This window comes from Buteo buteo, chromosome 23, assembly GCF_964188355.1.
Source record: "Buteo buteo chromosome 23, bButBut1.hap1.1, whole genome shotgun sequence".
Lineage (NCBI taxonomy): Eukaryota > Metazoa > Chordata > Aves > Accipitriformes > Accipitridae > Buteo > Buteo buteo.
In genome coordinates this window covers 21886753-21903549 of record NC_134193.1, presented here as the reverse complement: position 1 = coordinate 21903549, position 16797 = coordinate 21886753, and the positions used below count along the sequence as shown (strand labels likewise).

The window sequence follows — 16797 nt, the reverse complement described above, 5'->3', positions numbered from 1 at the left end:
GACAATGCTAGTGAACTTGCAGGGATTGCCAATTGCTTCCACAGAACAGCTTGGTGACACCTGCATACTTTGCTGAATATCTAGTTGCAGTATTTAAAATGAGATCAGAGTCCAGAAATGCGATATATTCTCCCCATGGTAAATGGAAAAAAATTACCACAACCACTCTGAATTAATACAGTTATGTAAGTGTATTATTCAGCAAACTATGCTTATTCTCCAGTGGAGATAACTTTGATTCCTCTATTAGCGTTTAATTTTCATGGCGATATTCCAAGAGGAGAAAACACTACTTAAGTTTTGTTCTTAGCACAGAGATAAATGGAATGTCTCTGTCACTTGTCTGAAACCATGTGTTGAAAGGCATGATTTTTTTCCTAACAGTTTTGCAGAGTAATAGGACAGAATGACTTGGATTACAGAAGACACATGCTGGGTCAGTTTAAAGTCTGCCAAGTTCTAATTTGCAATTTCTAGAAGATTTAGAACAGAATCATCTGAGTGCCTGCAGAAATCATCATTCTAAATTTAACTTGCGGATTTTGTCTTGGTAAAGCATGAAACTGTCTGGTAGTATTTGTCCACTGAATTTCAGGGACAACCTTTTCTTGTGTTGAGAGTTCTGCACTGGGGGTTCTGGCATTTTTTTTTTCCTGGTCCTGCAGTGTGAGAGTTCTAAATGCTTTAGAGCAAAATGCTAAGTGAAAAAGTGTTAGCTAGGTTTAATTACTTCCTTTTTTGTTTCTCTCAAAACAAGCAAAAAGCTTTTGGAAGAATGTTATTTCACCTTGTTATTGTTTTCTTTACTGTATTTCTGCAGTTAATTAATCGTGAACTAACTTTTAAAAAATGGTTCTTACTGGCCTCTGAATGGTCTGTTGCAGTAAGTGTAGTTTCCAAATATCACTGAGAAGGCCCAATACAGAGACTTTTGTTTCCACAATAGAGGAGCCATGCAAAGTGAATAGAAGAACTTGTAAAACAGCAGAAGCAAGTGCTCTTTCAGTGCACACAGCAACACATCTATGTACTGCTTTTTTTTTTTTAAAGGATTTTTCTCAACACAGAAGTTTCAGTTTTTAGGGTTGAATTTTGTTTGACCTGTGGAATAAACTAGACTGGCAGCATTATAATCTGACATTCTTTTACCACTAAAAGTATTGTTTTAGACTCTGAAAATCAAGCAGGTTTTTTGTCCTGACAAGAGCAGAGTTCAATGTTCATGTCCCTTTGGTTCTTGTTTTCCTTGCTGTGGTATCCTTAATGATGATGGTGGTGTGACATGGACACAGATTTACATAGGTGGCTAAGCAGGCAATAAAAACATTAAGACTCTAATCTAGCTTCCTCATAACTTATCACTGAGGGATGAAAGGTTTTATATCCTATTGCCCAGTTTAGGAGAATACCATCAATTGTATAGTAGCTGCCTTTTAATTCTGGTTTTGATCCTGCCCTCTGCATCTTGAACTGTGCACTTTCCTACCCTGACAGGTTGTGGCTTTCCAAGTGCACCTTCCTTTGAAAAATAAAATAAATCCCATCAATGTTGCTTTTAGGAAGAGCGGGTTTCCTGTTACCGGGGGAACTGAAGTGGCTAGACACAAAATGCAGTTAATGACCCAAAATAAACTAACTTAGATTGTTTTTCTCTAGTCTTTCCCCTGATAGTAATTTCAAGTGTTACTTTTAGCAACTATAGTGTATGAAGGAGCTTTTGGGAGAAAGTGAGAGTTTTGTTGTTGTAAATCGATCTCCCTGCAAAGCTGAGAGCATTTTGGATGCTGCTATTGATTGCACTGTCTGTTTGCTTCCCTCGGAGAAAAACGGGTATGCACCCTCTTCTACACTGAAGTTGCAGCAGCTTGCCATCACGCACTTCTGTTTCCTAACCTGGATGTCATGTTAACCTCCAGAAACGCACTAAAAACCAGGTTCCTGTGGCTTGCGGCAGGCATGTTGCCTCCAAGACACTGATGTTGATCATAGACTTATATTTTGCTCTTCAGAGATGTGTTGCTTAATGTTGACAGGGAGAACAAGGCATGGTGTTGATTACTTCATGGTGAATGGCAAAGACTGCGGAAGCCTTCTATTAACAAATGAACTAAAAATGTCTTTCATGCTGTTATGAGTACAGTAGCATGCTAGAGATGACATCACTATCTATGAAGAGAGATTAAACTAATTCATAGCCCTATATGAAATTTAAAGAAAGGAGAGCAAACCAGTGAAGTTGTGTCCATGTTCTTAAAAATGACATCCGGGTGGGATTGGTAGATTTATAATGATAGCTTCTTTCCCCCTCGCAACTAAAATTTCGAAATTCAAAAGATAAAAAAAAATTGAATGTAACTTCTCAAGATCTATTACTTACGCAGTGTGTTCTCTGAAGACATTGAAGAATATAGTGCTACAGATATCTAAACATAATTTTGCTAACTTTCTTAATTTCAATATCATATTGAAAATAAGCAAACAAAAAAGGCTGTGGAATTCATTACTAAGGATGGGACTGACAGATATAACTTACACTGAGAAATTAATTTTGCAACCTGGCTTGTGGTCTTCAAACTGAGTATTGCCACCACTGATAGTCCCTGCTAAAGTTATCTTTTTTTTTTTTTTCTCCTTTTTCATAGCTGTGCTGTGCTAACTGGAGAGAAGAATAATAGATGAGATTTGCAACTTAAGTTGGCAGATCTGACAGCACATGCATGCAGCGTAGATCTGCTGAGGCAAGAAGATGCTGGATTCAGCCAGTTTAAAATATTTTTAGACTCTTATGGTTTTCCAGGGAAATAGGATTTTTATTTATATTAGTTTTTGTAAATCTCTAAATATGTTTGTGGCTCTTCTTCTTCCTCTTAGCCAAGCTAGGACTTCCTACTACAAAATCTTGTGCAAGGCATAAACAGTGGACTTAAGCCACTAATATCAGACCAACAGTTCTTTCTCTGCCATCTAACGCATTGGTGTGGTGGTGGTTTTTACTTTCTTTATGGAAATTGTTGCTAGCTTTTGTGCCTAAATAAACTAATTCAAATCTTTTGGTAACGTTATGGTGCAGTTGAAGTAAATAATTGCATTCTGAAGCTGAAAATTGATGGCAGCCAGGGTACTCTTCCCTAGAGAGATATCCCCATTGCTTTCTGTTGTAGGGGTTCTTGTACTATATTCCGAATCATATTTGATAGCTTCTGCCTGGCAAATAGTATTTCTACCATTCTTCTCACTCTGAATGTTTCCGTTACTAACACTGATTCATTGGTGTTGAATACTGGTTTTTTGGAACGTGTACTTTTTAGAAACAATTCTACTAAAAATCCCCCTTTACCCTCTTTATGTGAATGACTTATAAAATAAATTTCAAGTCAGTCATATGGAAGAAATTAATTAATTAAATTGCAGGTTCTGTTTTGTTGTAGCTGAGGGTGCTGTGCCTGCTGAGGGCTGCAGTGAGCCCTTGCAGTTGGGACTGAAGACCTGAGTGGTGCAGCAGCCAACAGACAGGATTCTGCTCCTCTGGGCTAGTGAGACTGTACGGGTCATATCTGCAGCATTGTGAAGGAAGAGCATTTCAAGAGAGGAGGCTTTTGTTTCCAAAACAGCCCAAGATCATTGTTACAGGTTTTGTCTCAGATGCTTCTGTGGCATTCCGTGTTGTGATGCTGAGCTTCAGGCTTCCCTGGAAATAATAATCTAAGACATGGGAGAATAAGAGAGAAACAAACTGAAAATAACAGGGTTGGATAGATGAGAGATGGCAAGAAAAAACCCTTAAAGAAGCTTTTAGTAACCTAGAACCTTTGACAAGATATTCTTTGACAAAATAGCCAACTGGACAGGAAGTAAAAAATTAACTTCAACTTGTTCAGTAGTCATAGTGGAACTAAAACATGGTAAAAGTCTCATGGAGGGTGTGTATTGGCTGAGAGCACGAGAGCTCTTTGCACAATACTTGCAGAGTCTAGTGGTTGTCTCTTCCAAATCCTTTTAAATCTTCTCTCTTTAATTAAAAAAAAAAGTCACTGAAGCAGCAAGACTGACATACTAGAAAATGCATTTAAGTGGAGAGTCATGAATGTTTAAACTGGCTGAAAGGCAGATGTGCACAGTAGCCAGTGTGGATTTGCAATACTGAAAATGCCAGCTTCTTTACATACTGACATGGGGGAAGAAATTCTAGGGGAGAAACTGTTGCTTAATTTCACCATTAAGGGTTGCTGAAATTTTAGTCAGAAGAATAGCATTTATTCTTAAAAACTTCTTATACTTTGAAATTGAAACTTTATGTAAACATTAGAAAAAATGTGAATCTCCAATATAGTATTTACATTGTATTACTTGTAAGAAAGAATTACTAAATTTGTTTTATTTACAACACAGAGGTTTAGGATCCATGTTGTTTTTCTCTTTCATCTTACTAATTACCAAGATATGTATTAGCTTGAGATGCAGAACAGGGAACAGCTAATAAAGCAAACATGTCAAACATGTTTTGCTGTTGCCTCATGGAATTGATGAAAAGTGCAAACCACCAATACAAATAGATCTAGTTTTACTGTAGGACAGTTTTTTCTTCAGTCTCCCCCCCCCCCCCCCCCCTTTATTTATTACCAACATAGGGAGGGAATGCCATGATTTCTAGCCTTTTCAATGTTTATGCCTTTGGCCTCACGGTTCTGTAGAAGACATATTCTTCTTGGTGGAAGAGTGGCATCTTGCCGGCCTTTTCCCCATCCTGGTTGTGTGTGTCAAATGTAGTTAGTTGGTAGGCTGCAGCTTAGGTCAACCTGCAGTCTATGGGATATGAATCATAGCAGGAAAGAAACTGGGGCACTGCAGCTATTTCAGTTAAGCTGAAGGGTGCTAGGGAAGGAATGTCCCTGTTCTTAATTTCTTCAACATTATGGCTGCTTCCCTATGGTTCTGGAGCAAAGAAAGCCTTGCATGTGAGGAGGTGGACACAAATGATATAGACATGCAAAGTGTCTAGGAGTTTGAAGGTCTAAAAAGCTTTAGTGTTGGGATGCGAATGCAGGACAAGGCTTGGGTTGTGAGAAGCCCAGTGTGGCACTAAACTGCACTGTGTGGTTGAGGAGGTAGAACTGTGATTCTCTTTTGGAGAATATGATGTAATGTCAGGCATAGATCCAGAATTTGGCTTAAACCAGCTCTGTCTCTGGAAAAATGACATTGCAGATGGTGAGTGTCATTTCAGTGTAATGTAATCCTTTTTATTAATTTAGTTAATTCTTCAACTGTAAATGAATGTAGTCTGTGTTAGGAGTTTCAGATGATATTGAGATTTTGAGTGTAGATGTCAAATTACGACTGCTTCACAAACAGGTGTGTACTGCAAAGTAGCATCAGGTTTCCATTGTCCAGTTTAGCCAGAAGAGCAGGAATGCCTATGTTAGGATGTTAGAAGTCAGAAATCAGTTTAACATTTCACAGACATTGAGGATCCAGTGGTGGTTTCTGTCTTGTCTCAAATGAATACTTTGCTATTAATGATTTATGTACTATCTAATCTGTGAATTTTTATTAATTTATTTATTTATTAAGACACCTGCCAAGAAGTGCTCCCTGTAAGATGTTTTGTTTTCTGTAGTGCTCAGTTTTACAGGCAGTTCAGTTTTGGATGTTTCTGACTTGTTGAGCAGGAAATACATTAAACTATTAATGTTCATGTGTCAATTTGTTATTTAAGTGTCAACAGCCAGTTTTTAATTTTTTTTTTGCACTTGGGTCTGTCTCTACTGTCTTGCATCTTGACATCCATACCAAGAGATGAAGGCATTTTCAAAATTATTTCATTAGAGACCCTTTGCAGCACTAGCTGTGACTGGTGTGTGGTTATTGTGCAGATGCCAGGGAACATGAGGCCATATAGAAGTCTGGAGAGAGATATATATGTAAAAAATACCTTGAGGACTACAACTGGTGTGCTGCTCTGAAGACCACTTGGTGAGTTTGGTGGTGTATCTTCCTGTCCTCAGTAGTGAATAGTAGCTTAAATCCTAAAGGAAAAGGATTTATATTCCTTCCAAAACTATTTTTCTTTTTTATACATTATAATTTGATATCTACAGTTACTTCTACTAACGTGTATTTCTTTCTGAGGTTGGATGGTGTGGGTCTATATAAAATACAGCATTTTCTTCTTCAAATGATTACTTACTTGTATGTATGCTTACACTGTGCCTCTCTGTTCCTTTTTTAACCTTCCTGTTAAGCTAGTGATGATTTCCCCTTAGACCATCTTTTCTTCACCCTCTTTCCAAGAGCTAAAAATGAGCTATGCTCTGCATATCCTTGTTTCTTTTTACCTTCATACATTAATCTAGATCAACTGATTGTTTGGCTCTAATTCTTCAACTACTTTAATTACTTTACCAGTGTGATTTATTTTAGCTGTTTTTTCATTCCTTGCTCTACAGTCTGGAGGGGAATCCATGTGTTCACCCATTTTCAGTTGCAAGTGCTTTGTTGCATCTTTGAACCAAGGGTCTCCAAGTTCTCTGTCCATGCTTGTCCTCCTTGGCACAGCTGAATTCTCTCTAGGAGCTCTTCCAGTAGCTTCCTCCATGTTGACAAGTGGGCAGCTGCTTTCCTTGCACTGTGAGCATTGTCAGAGCTCTAGGCCCTGGAAGATGACTTTGAGTCCTCCATTCTGCTGATCACAGATGCCGTGATTCCAGATCTGTTTATCAAGTATGTGCCTACCCTCTCTTTGGTACTTGTTAAAGCTGAGTGTTGGAGCTACCTGACAGAGGCTACTCCTAAGAGATTTCTGAGCACAGGAGCCTTTTCTCAAAATGTTGTGAGAACTAAACAGGCAGGAGTAATACTAGACTCAAGTATTTGTTGTATGAATTGTAAGAATTCGCCAGAGGAAGTACCTTTCCAGCTTTTAACTGTAGTGTTGCTTTGTAATTAATCATTTGGCTGGAGAATTCTGGTCTTCTAAAGGCTAACCCAGATGCAACTTTGCCAGGAATTGCATTACTTGGAAAATAATAAAACTCCTATGAATATACAGTCTCCAGGTGAAATTGAATGCTGATCGTATTGTTGGAAGCAGCCTGAGTCTTATTAAATATGTATCCTAGTGTTACAATTGCACTTCTTTACAGAATGCTTATGTGATTGTGAGTGGCAAGGATTTCTCTTCGTATGGTGGTGAAAAATGAAGAAACCAATTCTGTACAGCGAGTTTGGATTTAAAATAGTAAATATCTGCATAAGTAGAAGGTCAGTCATACATGGCAGATTTCTCTGCCCCATGCTCCTCACTGAATCCTCGTGAATTGTATTTCTTATCTGTTCCCCTCAGTTTGTTGATACTTTTAACATGAGGGAAAACTATTTTGATATTTCTCTGTCAGTTATTTTGACATTAATCAACATTGCAGATCTTGTTTTGTTTGGTGTCTGGGTACATCATAAAAAGAGTTGCTGAAAGAGTTCAATTACAATATCAGCATCTCTGCCAAATGTATTGAGCTGTTCTGAAAAGCGCTTGTCTTTTCTGACCCAGATACACAGTTTCCAACTGTGGGAGATGCTGCCAGAAAGGCTCTTGGCAGAAGGCCAGCAATAAAATTATACTGCAGAAAAACACAACATATTTTCAGCAGCACTTTGTATGGTGTCACGAAAAATTACCTGTCTCCTGAATGCAAAGCAGAAGTTTATTTTAACTTCCAATTTAAAGTTGTAAGCCTCTTATTCTGACTTTTAAGGGTGACAAAAAATGATATAAATTCCAGTTCTTTTCTATTACTGTGTCTGATACACCTCAGGCTGTGTTAGATACTCACTGGTTTGTTATTAGCAACCTTAGTTGTCCTTGCTGCTCTGTTAACAAACTTTGAGTGATTTTAGGGTGGTGTGCACTGTAAACTGTAGTTCTCATGGGCAGATACTGGTATAAGGGTGGATTGGGAGGGTGGAGGGTGTTTTTAATGCTTCAGCTGAATATTTTTGGCATGTGCCGCCTTGATATAGCATTTAAAACCAATTTTCATGGTATTCTGCTTGGCCTGGCCAGGTGCCTAAACAGCAGCTCATTGAAGTGGGGGTTCGGAGGACTGGAGTCCAGTGGCCCTGGTTTCCTCTTCTGTATTGCACTGGTAGCACTTCCATGCAAGGTACCACTAGTGCTGTGAGGGGATATCAGGATGCCAAATGTAGTTCATGCTTACTTCCTAGAGGCTTATAGCTCCCCGATTCTGATGTTACATTTCAGTCCCCGTGGAGCCTAAGTACCTGTTTCTCCTGCTTTTTCACTTTTCTGTTCACAAGCACTCAAAGGTAGCTAAGCATATTCATTACTTCTGGCTGTTTAAATGTCTGTCTCTTGGGAACACAACTGCCAGATGCAGGAATATATCCTACTACAAAGGCCTCATCTGAAATTCTTTTCATTGTTTATCTTGTGCCAAAGCATAAACTTCCTCTGTGAAGGATGGGATGTTTAATGGAAACATTGTTAGACTGTCATGGTGTTTTAATAACATTTCTAATGTGTCAAATCCCCAGTGACTTTAAACCACACTGCAGACTCTACTCAGCTCCCCTGTGACCTGGTTTGGAGACAGCAAGTATTTACTCGTTTTACACTTTAGGGCCACATGATGCAGAGGTAAAGTGACTTTCTCAAGGTCACCAAGGTCTTGGTAGTGCTAGTAGCTTTTCCTAGAAATTTTCTTGCAAGTGTGGGTGGCAGCCCCTGGGTAAGACAACCATGCATTTTAATATTGTGCTTTTTAGTCTGGGCATCAGCTGTTACTTCCCTGAGGATGCAGGGACAAATATCCTGCTATAGCCTGGTAGTAAAATGAGACTGTTGGATTTATGGAATTGCTGCTCACTTCACATAATGCTTTCTGATGTGTTTGGTACTGAGCTATGTTCTGCTGCCTTAGTCCATATGGTTGGAGCAGATTTGATTTTAGTTTTCCTTAATTTAATTCTGCATGCTGTCAAATGTACTTTGTTCTGTGTATTGTGTCTGCACTTTTATAGTAAACTGCCTCCTGTTTAGTGCTTTTGTTGAAAATTTTCTCTCAAAGTCTGAACTATATTAGGTTTTCACTCCTGTGCGCATTACTGTGAAACATTCTTAGGATGTTATTGAAAGACATTTTACATCAGCTTCAACTCAACTTTCAGGATTATTTTTTTTCCCCAGCTCTCTGAGTTTTATAATAAAGATCCTTTCATAATTTAGCTGTATATGCCCTGACCTCAGTCATTCACTGCTGAGAAAAAGGGCAGGTAGAATCCAACTCGTAAATACCTTCATCCAACAACTTTTACTTGTCACTGAAACTTGCACCTGTCTTGAAAACAAGATGGTTACTACCTGCTTAAGGCAGAGTATTGAGAGGTATTGGTGGTTTTTCTTCATCTGTGCAGTAGAAGATTAACCCCCATCATAGCTGTGAAACATTTATTTTCAGTCTGTTTCAGATTTTCAAAGAACATTGAAAAGCATTCAGCACATCCAGAATACTGAGGTATGTCTGTTTCCAGAGCTTGTGAGGTAGTTTGCAGACTTACCCTCTAGCCAACAGTCTGCTCAGCAATTTACTGAAGCACCAGAATTTGCTCCGCCAGCTATCTTTGTCCATCTGCTTTCAATACACGGTACAAGCTGATAAGCAACAGCTTGCAGTAGTCTTCGGAGGGAGGCCAGGCTGTAGAGTTGCTTGGAGTCTAGAGACATTGTACTGGGCATATGCTGAAGTCAGCAACACATTCCAGTGCCCTTCTCTCTGCCTGAAATTGCCAAGTTACAGTTACCAGAGAAGATAGCAAACTGAAAATGTGAAATGTAGGAGTCACAGGGAAGAAGAGTATGTGAAGATAGCTGGAATTTAGTCTGAGGAGAGGACTAATTTGAAGTAGATAGATGATCTAGAAACATGTCTCATAAAAGTCTCTCTAGCTTGCCATCTGCTGACTCGAAAGCATATCATTATTATTATTACAGAAAAGCAAAACAAAAAGACCTTGTAAAGAGTCTGGTCACTTCTGGAGATGGCGAAAGGCCATTAAGTGTGGAAGAGCTTATGACTAGCTCATAGAATAAATACTGCCAAAGCAGTAATCGTGCTTATTTTTCCTCCCAGCTGCCTCTGCTTGGCTTTCAGGATCTCATAAGAGAAGAATCTGGTCCTGTGAAAGAACATCCCCTTCCTTGATCATTTCTGGGGAGCAATTTGGCAGTGTTAATATACCTTGGTATGGTATATCGCCTTTGTGATAAGAAGTGAGGTCCTTCAGGGTTTTCATTAGCTTGCTTTTCCCAAGTATTTTTAGTATGACTGTATCTAACTCTCTTGGGGTTTCTTCCTTGGCAGTCTTTAGCTGCGGGAGCAGACAGACCCCTGCACAGTGTTCTTGTCTGGCTGCTTTTTGTCTTACCCAACTCTACATCCTAAATTCAGTGGTGTGAGATACAAACAAAAAACTATTAGGCACTTGCTGCCAAAGCTATTGGTTCTGTAAACGTGCTTCATTTCTTCTTAACTAGGAAAATAGTAAAGCAGGATTTGTTGTCGTGTTTCCCCTGGCATTTTCAAATCTCTATGGGATGCAACATTTTAATTATTCCCTGTCACACCCCTGAGGTTTAAGCATCTATTCGGCTTTCAAGTAATCTCGCCTATCCCTCTGCTGTTGCCAAACATGCTTTTAATCTCTAACAATGTCAGGATTCTCTGACAGACAATGTGCAACATATTGCTGGAGAAGGAGGATTGGCATATAGGAGAAAAGGAAAACATTTGAGTCTGTGTGTCAGTCTGCAGAAATTTACTGACTGGGTTTTCAATTGCTTCAAAACGTTGCTGAAAAGCTGATGCAACAATATGTGCAGTGAAAGGAAAACAGGAATTTTCTGCAAGGACTAGAGTGTCTTGCTATGCAATGAGCTTGTGCTTTCCTCTCTCTCATGTTACCTGCTCTGTTATTCTGCTCTTCTCTTGTCTTGCAGAGCATTCATTTGCAGTTCCTTATGCTGCCAGTGCTGGTGTTTGTTTCCTAGTTTAGTACAAGAGGGCTGCTCTTGCAGGATCTTTTAAATGTTGTGTGCTGTGAAATGCAGTGCAAGGGCAGAAAAGGCGGTGTGGATGATGTCAGCTGAACATTCTCACAAGTCTTGCGTCTTCAGTTTGGTATAATGCGCTCGTCTCTCTTTAAATAACAACTTAGAGTTATTGCCACCTGAAGTCTTAGTTCTTGTTGCACAGCATCTGACACATTCCAGGTTGAGGGCTGCACTGGGGATTTCAACAGATAATTACTTTTTGATAATTAAATATAGCATGTTTGATTCCTAATGTGCATGCGACAAAAATAGAGACTTCTTGAGCTGGTTTCATATAGAGCATATTTAAGACATTGGATTTCCCATCTTCCTCATATCAGAAACTTAGATTGCCAGGTGGCTGACAAACCACACTGAGATAAGCTCTAACTGGCATGGGAAAGTCATTACATATGTGTGGGCACATTACAAAGAGTTGCTTTCCACAGTGACATCTGCTTGTTCAGGAATAAATGGTTCAGTGACTGCCTCCCTATCTTGAAGCTTGCTTGCTTTAATCAGTGGTTTGACTTAATGTGCTGCATTGAACACTTATTGGAATTAACATGCTGTTTCTTCTGGTTTCAAGTTGTTTCTCTCTTTTCGCAGGTGAATTGCAGAAAGTGATTCCCAGAGCATCTTGGCTGTATGAACTCTTGAGCTGTCAAGGGACTGAGAGGCTTATGAAGAGGTTCTGTCAGGCAAAACAGTGCTTAGCAAAGACACCAAGGAGGAGGGAAAAGGAGAAAGGGAGGGAGAGAGAGCTGAAACACTAACAAACCATGGTAGGTATTTGTCACCTTTCATGGAGTTGCATTAAAAATATTCTCTGCTGACAGTCTTGCATGGGGCCTGATAAAACCAGAGTAAGGGGATTTTCTGACCTTGCACTAAATTAGAGATGGTACTGCATGCTTTGAGCAAAGCAAATGAGGCTTGATATATTGTCAGCCTCTTAAAACCAGAGAGTTGTCTTGTGAGCCTGCATTACATGAATTATTAAATATGAATGAAGGGGATGCTCATAAGGTTTTCTAATAAAACTGGCATTAGCAAGCTGTAGCAAACAGCACGAGTGACCTTGAACTTGCAGATTGCATAACCAAATGCTGATACTCCCCTTACACCTCCTTCCTCAGAAAAGCAAGTGTTGATTATTCATATTTGTGTGCGTGTGATTGGATGTGGTTCTCCGCACACTTTGTTAATAGAGTAGATGAAATGTGTGTAGTCAAATATATTTGGTGTATATTTGTTTTAAGTAAAGAGTCATTTCTAATCTACCTGGTATTGGTTGCAAATTGGGAATGCCTGAGATGTTGAATTTGTAAAGCTGTGCAAGTGTGAAGTATGATGGTAAAATTCTGAAGATGTGTTCGCAAGAAGGCAATAAACCTACCCAGTTCCTGAAAAATACCTGTGGAGACCAGTTTAAGCATATTTATGTATTTTAAAGTCCTCTAAGGTTATTACTGAGAGAACAGAAATGAGAATAAATACAGTAAATTTTAAATACCATTAACATTTGTGTAGCTCATTGCTGCTGATAGGCTGTGTGTTTATATATATAAAAAAAAAATCTAAGACAAGACTTTTACCTATTACAGAGCACAAAGGGAGGAAGAACACTTGAGAAAGCAGAGTTGTCAATATATTGTATTTTAAATAGTGTCCCATTTTGCTATTATTTTTGGCCTAAATTGTAATGAAGAATTGATCTTGTCAGTCCCTCTTCATTAGGAAAGAAAACAAGTGTCTTCTAATTTAGGAGTTTCTTGTTCCTGTTTTACTGTTTTCCCTAATTGATATTTCATGAGATAAGAGATGGTGGGGGTGAGTTAATAAATCCAGCTTGTCAATTTTCACTGCTGAACTGCAGCTTCTTTCTGTATACATGTTGCAGATAAGCCACAAGAGGGACCTCCTGGAAGCATTTTGCAGCCTATGAAAGTACTAATACCAGACCCCAACTGATGAGTTTCTTTTACTACCCGAATTGTGGGGAGGAGCACAAAAGTTAGGAAAGGAATGATGTCACATTGACCTTCAATGGAAGGGATGTAGTGAATGCAATAAGCCAGGAAATCATGACCAGTTCCTTAAGAAGGATTCAACCCCTTTTTGTCATTAAGAGTGTGTACTGTTAGAAACCCATGAAGTAGGAGTGAAAATGAAACCTAATTAAGGTATTTAATGTCTAGGAGGAGCAGAGGTTTTTGACTGATGATTCGAAGTTCTGGGAGGCTTTCATCAGTGATTGATGTGTCTATAGAGAACAAGATTTAGAGCTGCTCTTGGCAGAGGTCTGTGCTGTGATTGCAGCTGGTCTGGGTCACTGTTTAGATCAAAAAAGTCTCATCTGGATAGTGTGTGGCAAACCATAAGTTTCCTAGCACAAGTTACCCAACTGCTTAAGTTTACCTTCCTCAACGATACTGTTCAGGACTCTGAGTTTCACTGCAGACTCTTGTAATTAGCACTCTAATCTCTTCCTGTTCTTTCGAATTTTTTTTTTTTTTTTAAGAAATTATTTCAGTCTTTTCTTACCAGTTTATCTCTATCCTCATCTTCATTCATGCCTTTGTAAATCCCTGTGCAGTTTACTAAGTGTCTGGCAGCAATATGTATTGCCTATGACTTCATCTGCAGCAGTAACAAAACCACAAAGGAATGGCTACTTAATTGCCTTGTTCTAAGGTATGTTGCCATTGTCTCTAGCACAAATAGTGGAGAGGTGACTGCATTCAGCGCTTCAAGAATATGCAAAGTTGTGATTGAAGAGTATCAATGCCTTTTACAAAATAGGTATCTTCTCCATGTTCTCCTTCTCTGCCCTCCTTTCCCCATGCTTTACCCAGTCTGCTGTCACCCTGGGATACTTGTGTTCTAAATTTCCCTACCTTGAAATGAGGTTACCTTTTGGGATAAGGACCCTGGCTTTTCTTTTTGCTCTGAGCTATCCAGTTGTGAAGGTTGACACAAGCCAACAAAGATCACTGAAATATAGGAACTCCTGAACTCCTGCAAGTATTCCAGGGTAGGGAAGCCCCTCTTTCTTTCAGTGCTATTGCTCACAGCTTGTATGTCCATGAGATGTAGCTTCTTCAGGCAAGAGCAGGGCCAAAGTGATTTCTCACTGGCTTTGAAAGCTTAATCTAAATAAACAAGCTAGTCAGAGGATGAGGGAAGTCAGATGCTTAATGAAACTGGGAATGAAACTCAGGTGGGGTTTTTTGTCCCCTGCTTCAGCACTCTAACCTTATACTTAGCCAGCCAGACCATGCCCTCTTCTCAAAGAGAAGGGCGGGGGGGGCAGGGGAGCAGGGGGGAGTGAGAAAAACAATGAAAATGAGAAAAAGATTGGGGTTGGGGGCAGGTCATGAAAGGACAAGATGTAGAAACTCCATTTCTAGCCATTGCAAACAGAGTAATGCATCCTACAGGTCTTGACCCTATTTTGTATCCCCATAGCCTTATACGGGTGTATGAAGTTTTGTCTAGTCCTAGACCTAAGTTCTCCCATTTTCTGATTTGTGACTAATGCACACAGTGTCACAACTTCCACTTATGATGGACCTACCGAACAAAAGATGAAATTCAGCTTGCTTAATTTTTAGATATCTCTAGCCTCTAATCTAATACACTAGTCTATAATTCTGTAGTCACACGTGGGCTGGTGGGGAAATGCACCTCTAAAGCACAATTAGTCTCATCCTAAAGTAGACATAAACATAAATATTGCTGCAGATATGCCTGGTAGACGTAAACATGAACTGTGCTCCACATGTGCCTATTCATTTTAGTAGCCAATAAAAGGATTCTAGAAGAGTTGAATTTAGGCATCAGATATTAGGTGCCACATAACCCACCTAAGGTCTGCCATGTTTTATCAGCTTAATGCTGATTTTTGCGCTGGTGTTTTTCTTTCTTTTTTCTTTTTAAAAATTATTTAAATAAAGATAAGAAATCATTTCTGCATGATTATAAGCAATGGTTGTCATAAACCACTTTCCTACATCTGTCGGGAGGATTCCCATTTAGGTAATGTCTTTCTATTGATAATCCAATAACCTTGTTCTTTTTTTCCCATCCCTGTTTCCCACTTCATAACAGAGATCTATCCGATCTTTTGCTAATGATGACCGCCATGTAATGGTGAAACATTCAACCATTTATCCATCTCCAGAGGAACTTGAAGCTGTCCAGAACATGGTATCAACAGTAGAATGTGCCCTTAAACATGTCTCTGACTGGATGGATGAAAAGAACAAGTCTACAAAATGTGAGAGTGATATGGAAGCAAAGGAGGAAGCTGCGGAAAGCAATGCCAAGTGAGTGAGTTGAGCCTCATAATGTGTTACTGTACTGCTCTGAATGGGTTCCTTTCCTTTTAAATAAGAGTTGTAGTGTTACTTGATTCTGTTGCATATGAATGTTCATAGAAGGAAGTGGATATATTTGGACTTTTTGAGGTGGGAGCACGTAGGGTTAGTGCAGGGAATAGTAATAAGCCCAATGTGGGCAGCAGTTGCTCTCTATTTCATTATTTATGTTACTGTGATGTTGTGAAGTTGCATTTAGCAGTCAAAGCTTTCAGCAATTATAAGTGAATATATGTTCCTGTAACACATGAATGCAAATCCACAGCCATGTAGCTTAGGGGGCCTCCTTCAGTTTAATACACAAATGATAAACTTTATTGCTTATCCAGCAAACTAACTTTTCTAAGGATCCATTATCTTCCATTATTGTCATGGTTTAACCCTCGTAGGCAGATCAGCACCACGCAGCTGCTTACTTACTCCCCCAGTGGGATGTGGGAGGGAATTGGAAGGCGTAAAAGTGAAAGAACTTGTTGGCTGAGATAAAGAAGTTTAATAGGTAAAGCAAAAGCCACGTGTGCAAACAAAGCAAAACAAGGAATTCATTCACTACTTCCCATCGGCAGGCACGTGTTCAGCCATCCCCAGGAAAGCAGGCCTCTATCACGTGTAATGGTGGCTTGGGAAGACAAACGCCGTAATGCCCACCCATTCCTCCTTCTTCCCCCAGCTTTTCTTGCTGAGCATGACATGATACGGTATGGAATATCCCTTTGGTCAGTTGGGGTCGGCTGGGCCCTCTCCCAGCTTCACGTGCACCCCCAGCCTGTTCACTGGTGGGGCAGCAGAATAAGCAGGAAAGGCCTTGATGCTGTGTAAGTACTGCTGAGCAATAACTAAAACACCCATGTGTTATCAACAGTGTTTTCAGCACAAATCCAAAACATAGCCCCATATACATTACTGGGAAGATATTTAACTCTATCTCAGCCAAACCCGGTACAATTATGTAGTTTTCTCCCGAGTGAAACATCTGTTTGCTCTATATCTGTCGTGGTTTAACCCCAGCCAGCAACTAAGCACCACGCAGCTGCTCACTCACTCCCCCCCCATCCAGTGGGATGGGGGAGAAAATCAGGAAAAGAAGTAAAACTCCTGGGTTGAGATAAGAACGGTTTAATAGAACAGAAAAGAAGAAACTAATAACGATAATGATAACACTAATAAAATGACAACAGTAGTAATAAAAGGATTGAAATGTACAAATGATGCACAGGGCAATTGCTCACCACCCGCCGACCGATACCCAGCCAGTCCCCGAGCGGCCAGAAAAAAACTGACCCCCCCCTTCCCAGTTCCTAAACTAGATGG

General features: G+C 39.6%; 1 protein-coding gene across 9 annotated transcripts in view; it reads left to right on the top strand.

Moving 5' to 3' along the window:
* Positions 1 to 16797, top strand: part of STRBP (spermatid perinuclear RNA binding protein) — a 65223-nt gene that overhangs the window by 14034 nt on the left and 34392 nt on the right. For all 9 annotated transcript variants that reach the window (XR_012654047.1, XM_075054626.1, XM_075054627.1 and 6 more), the window contains exons 2-3: positions 11714 to 11889; positions 15218 to 15435. Coding sequence is in view for 8 of the 9 variants with exons in the window: in XM_075054626.1 (XP_074910727.1) it covers positions 11887 to 11889; positions 15218 to 15435 (221 nt within the window). In the remaining variant the exon portion in view is untranslated. The remainder of the gene's footprint in view (positions 1 to 11713; positions 11890 to 15217; positions 15436 to 16797) is intronic.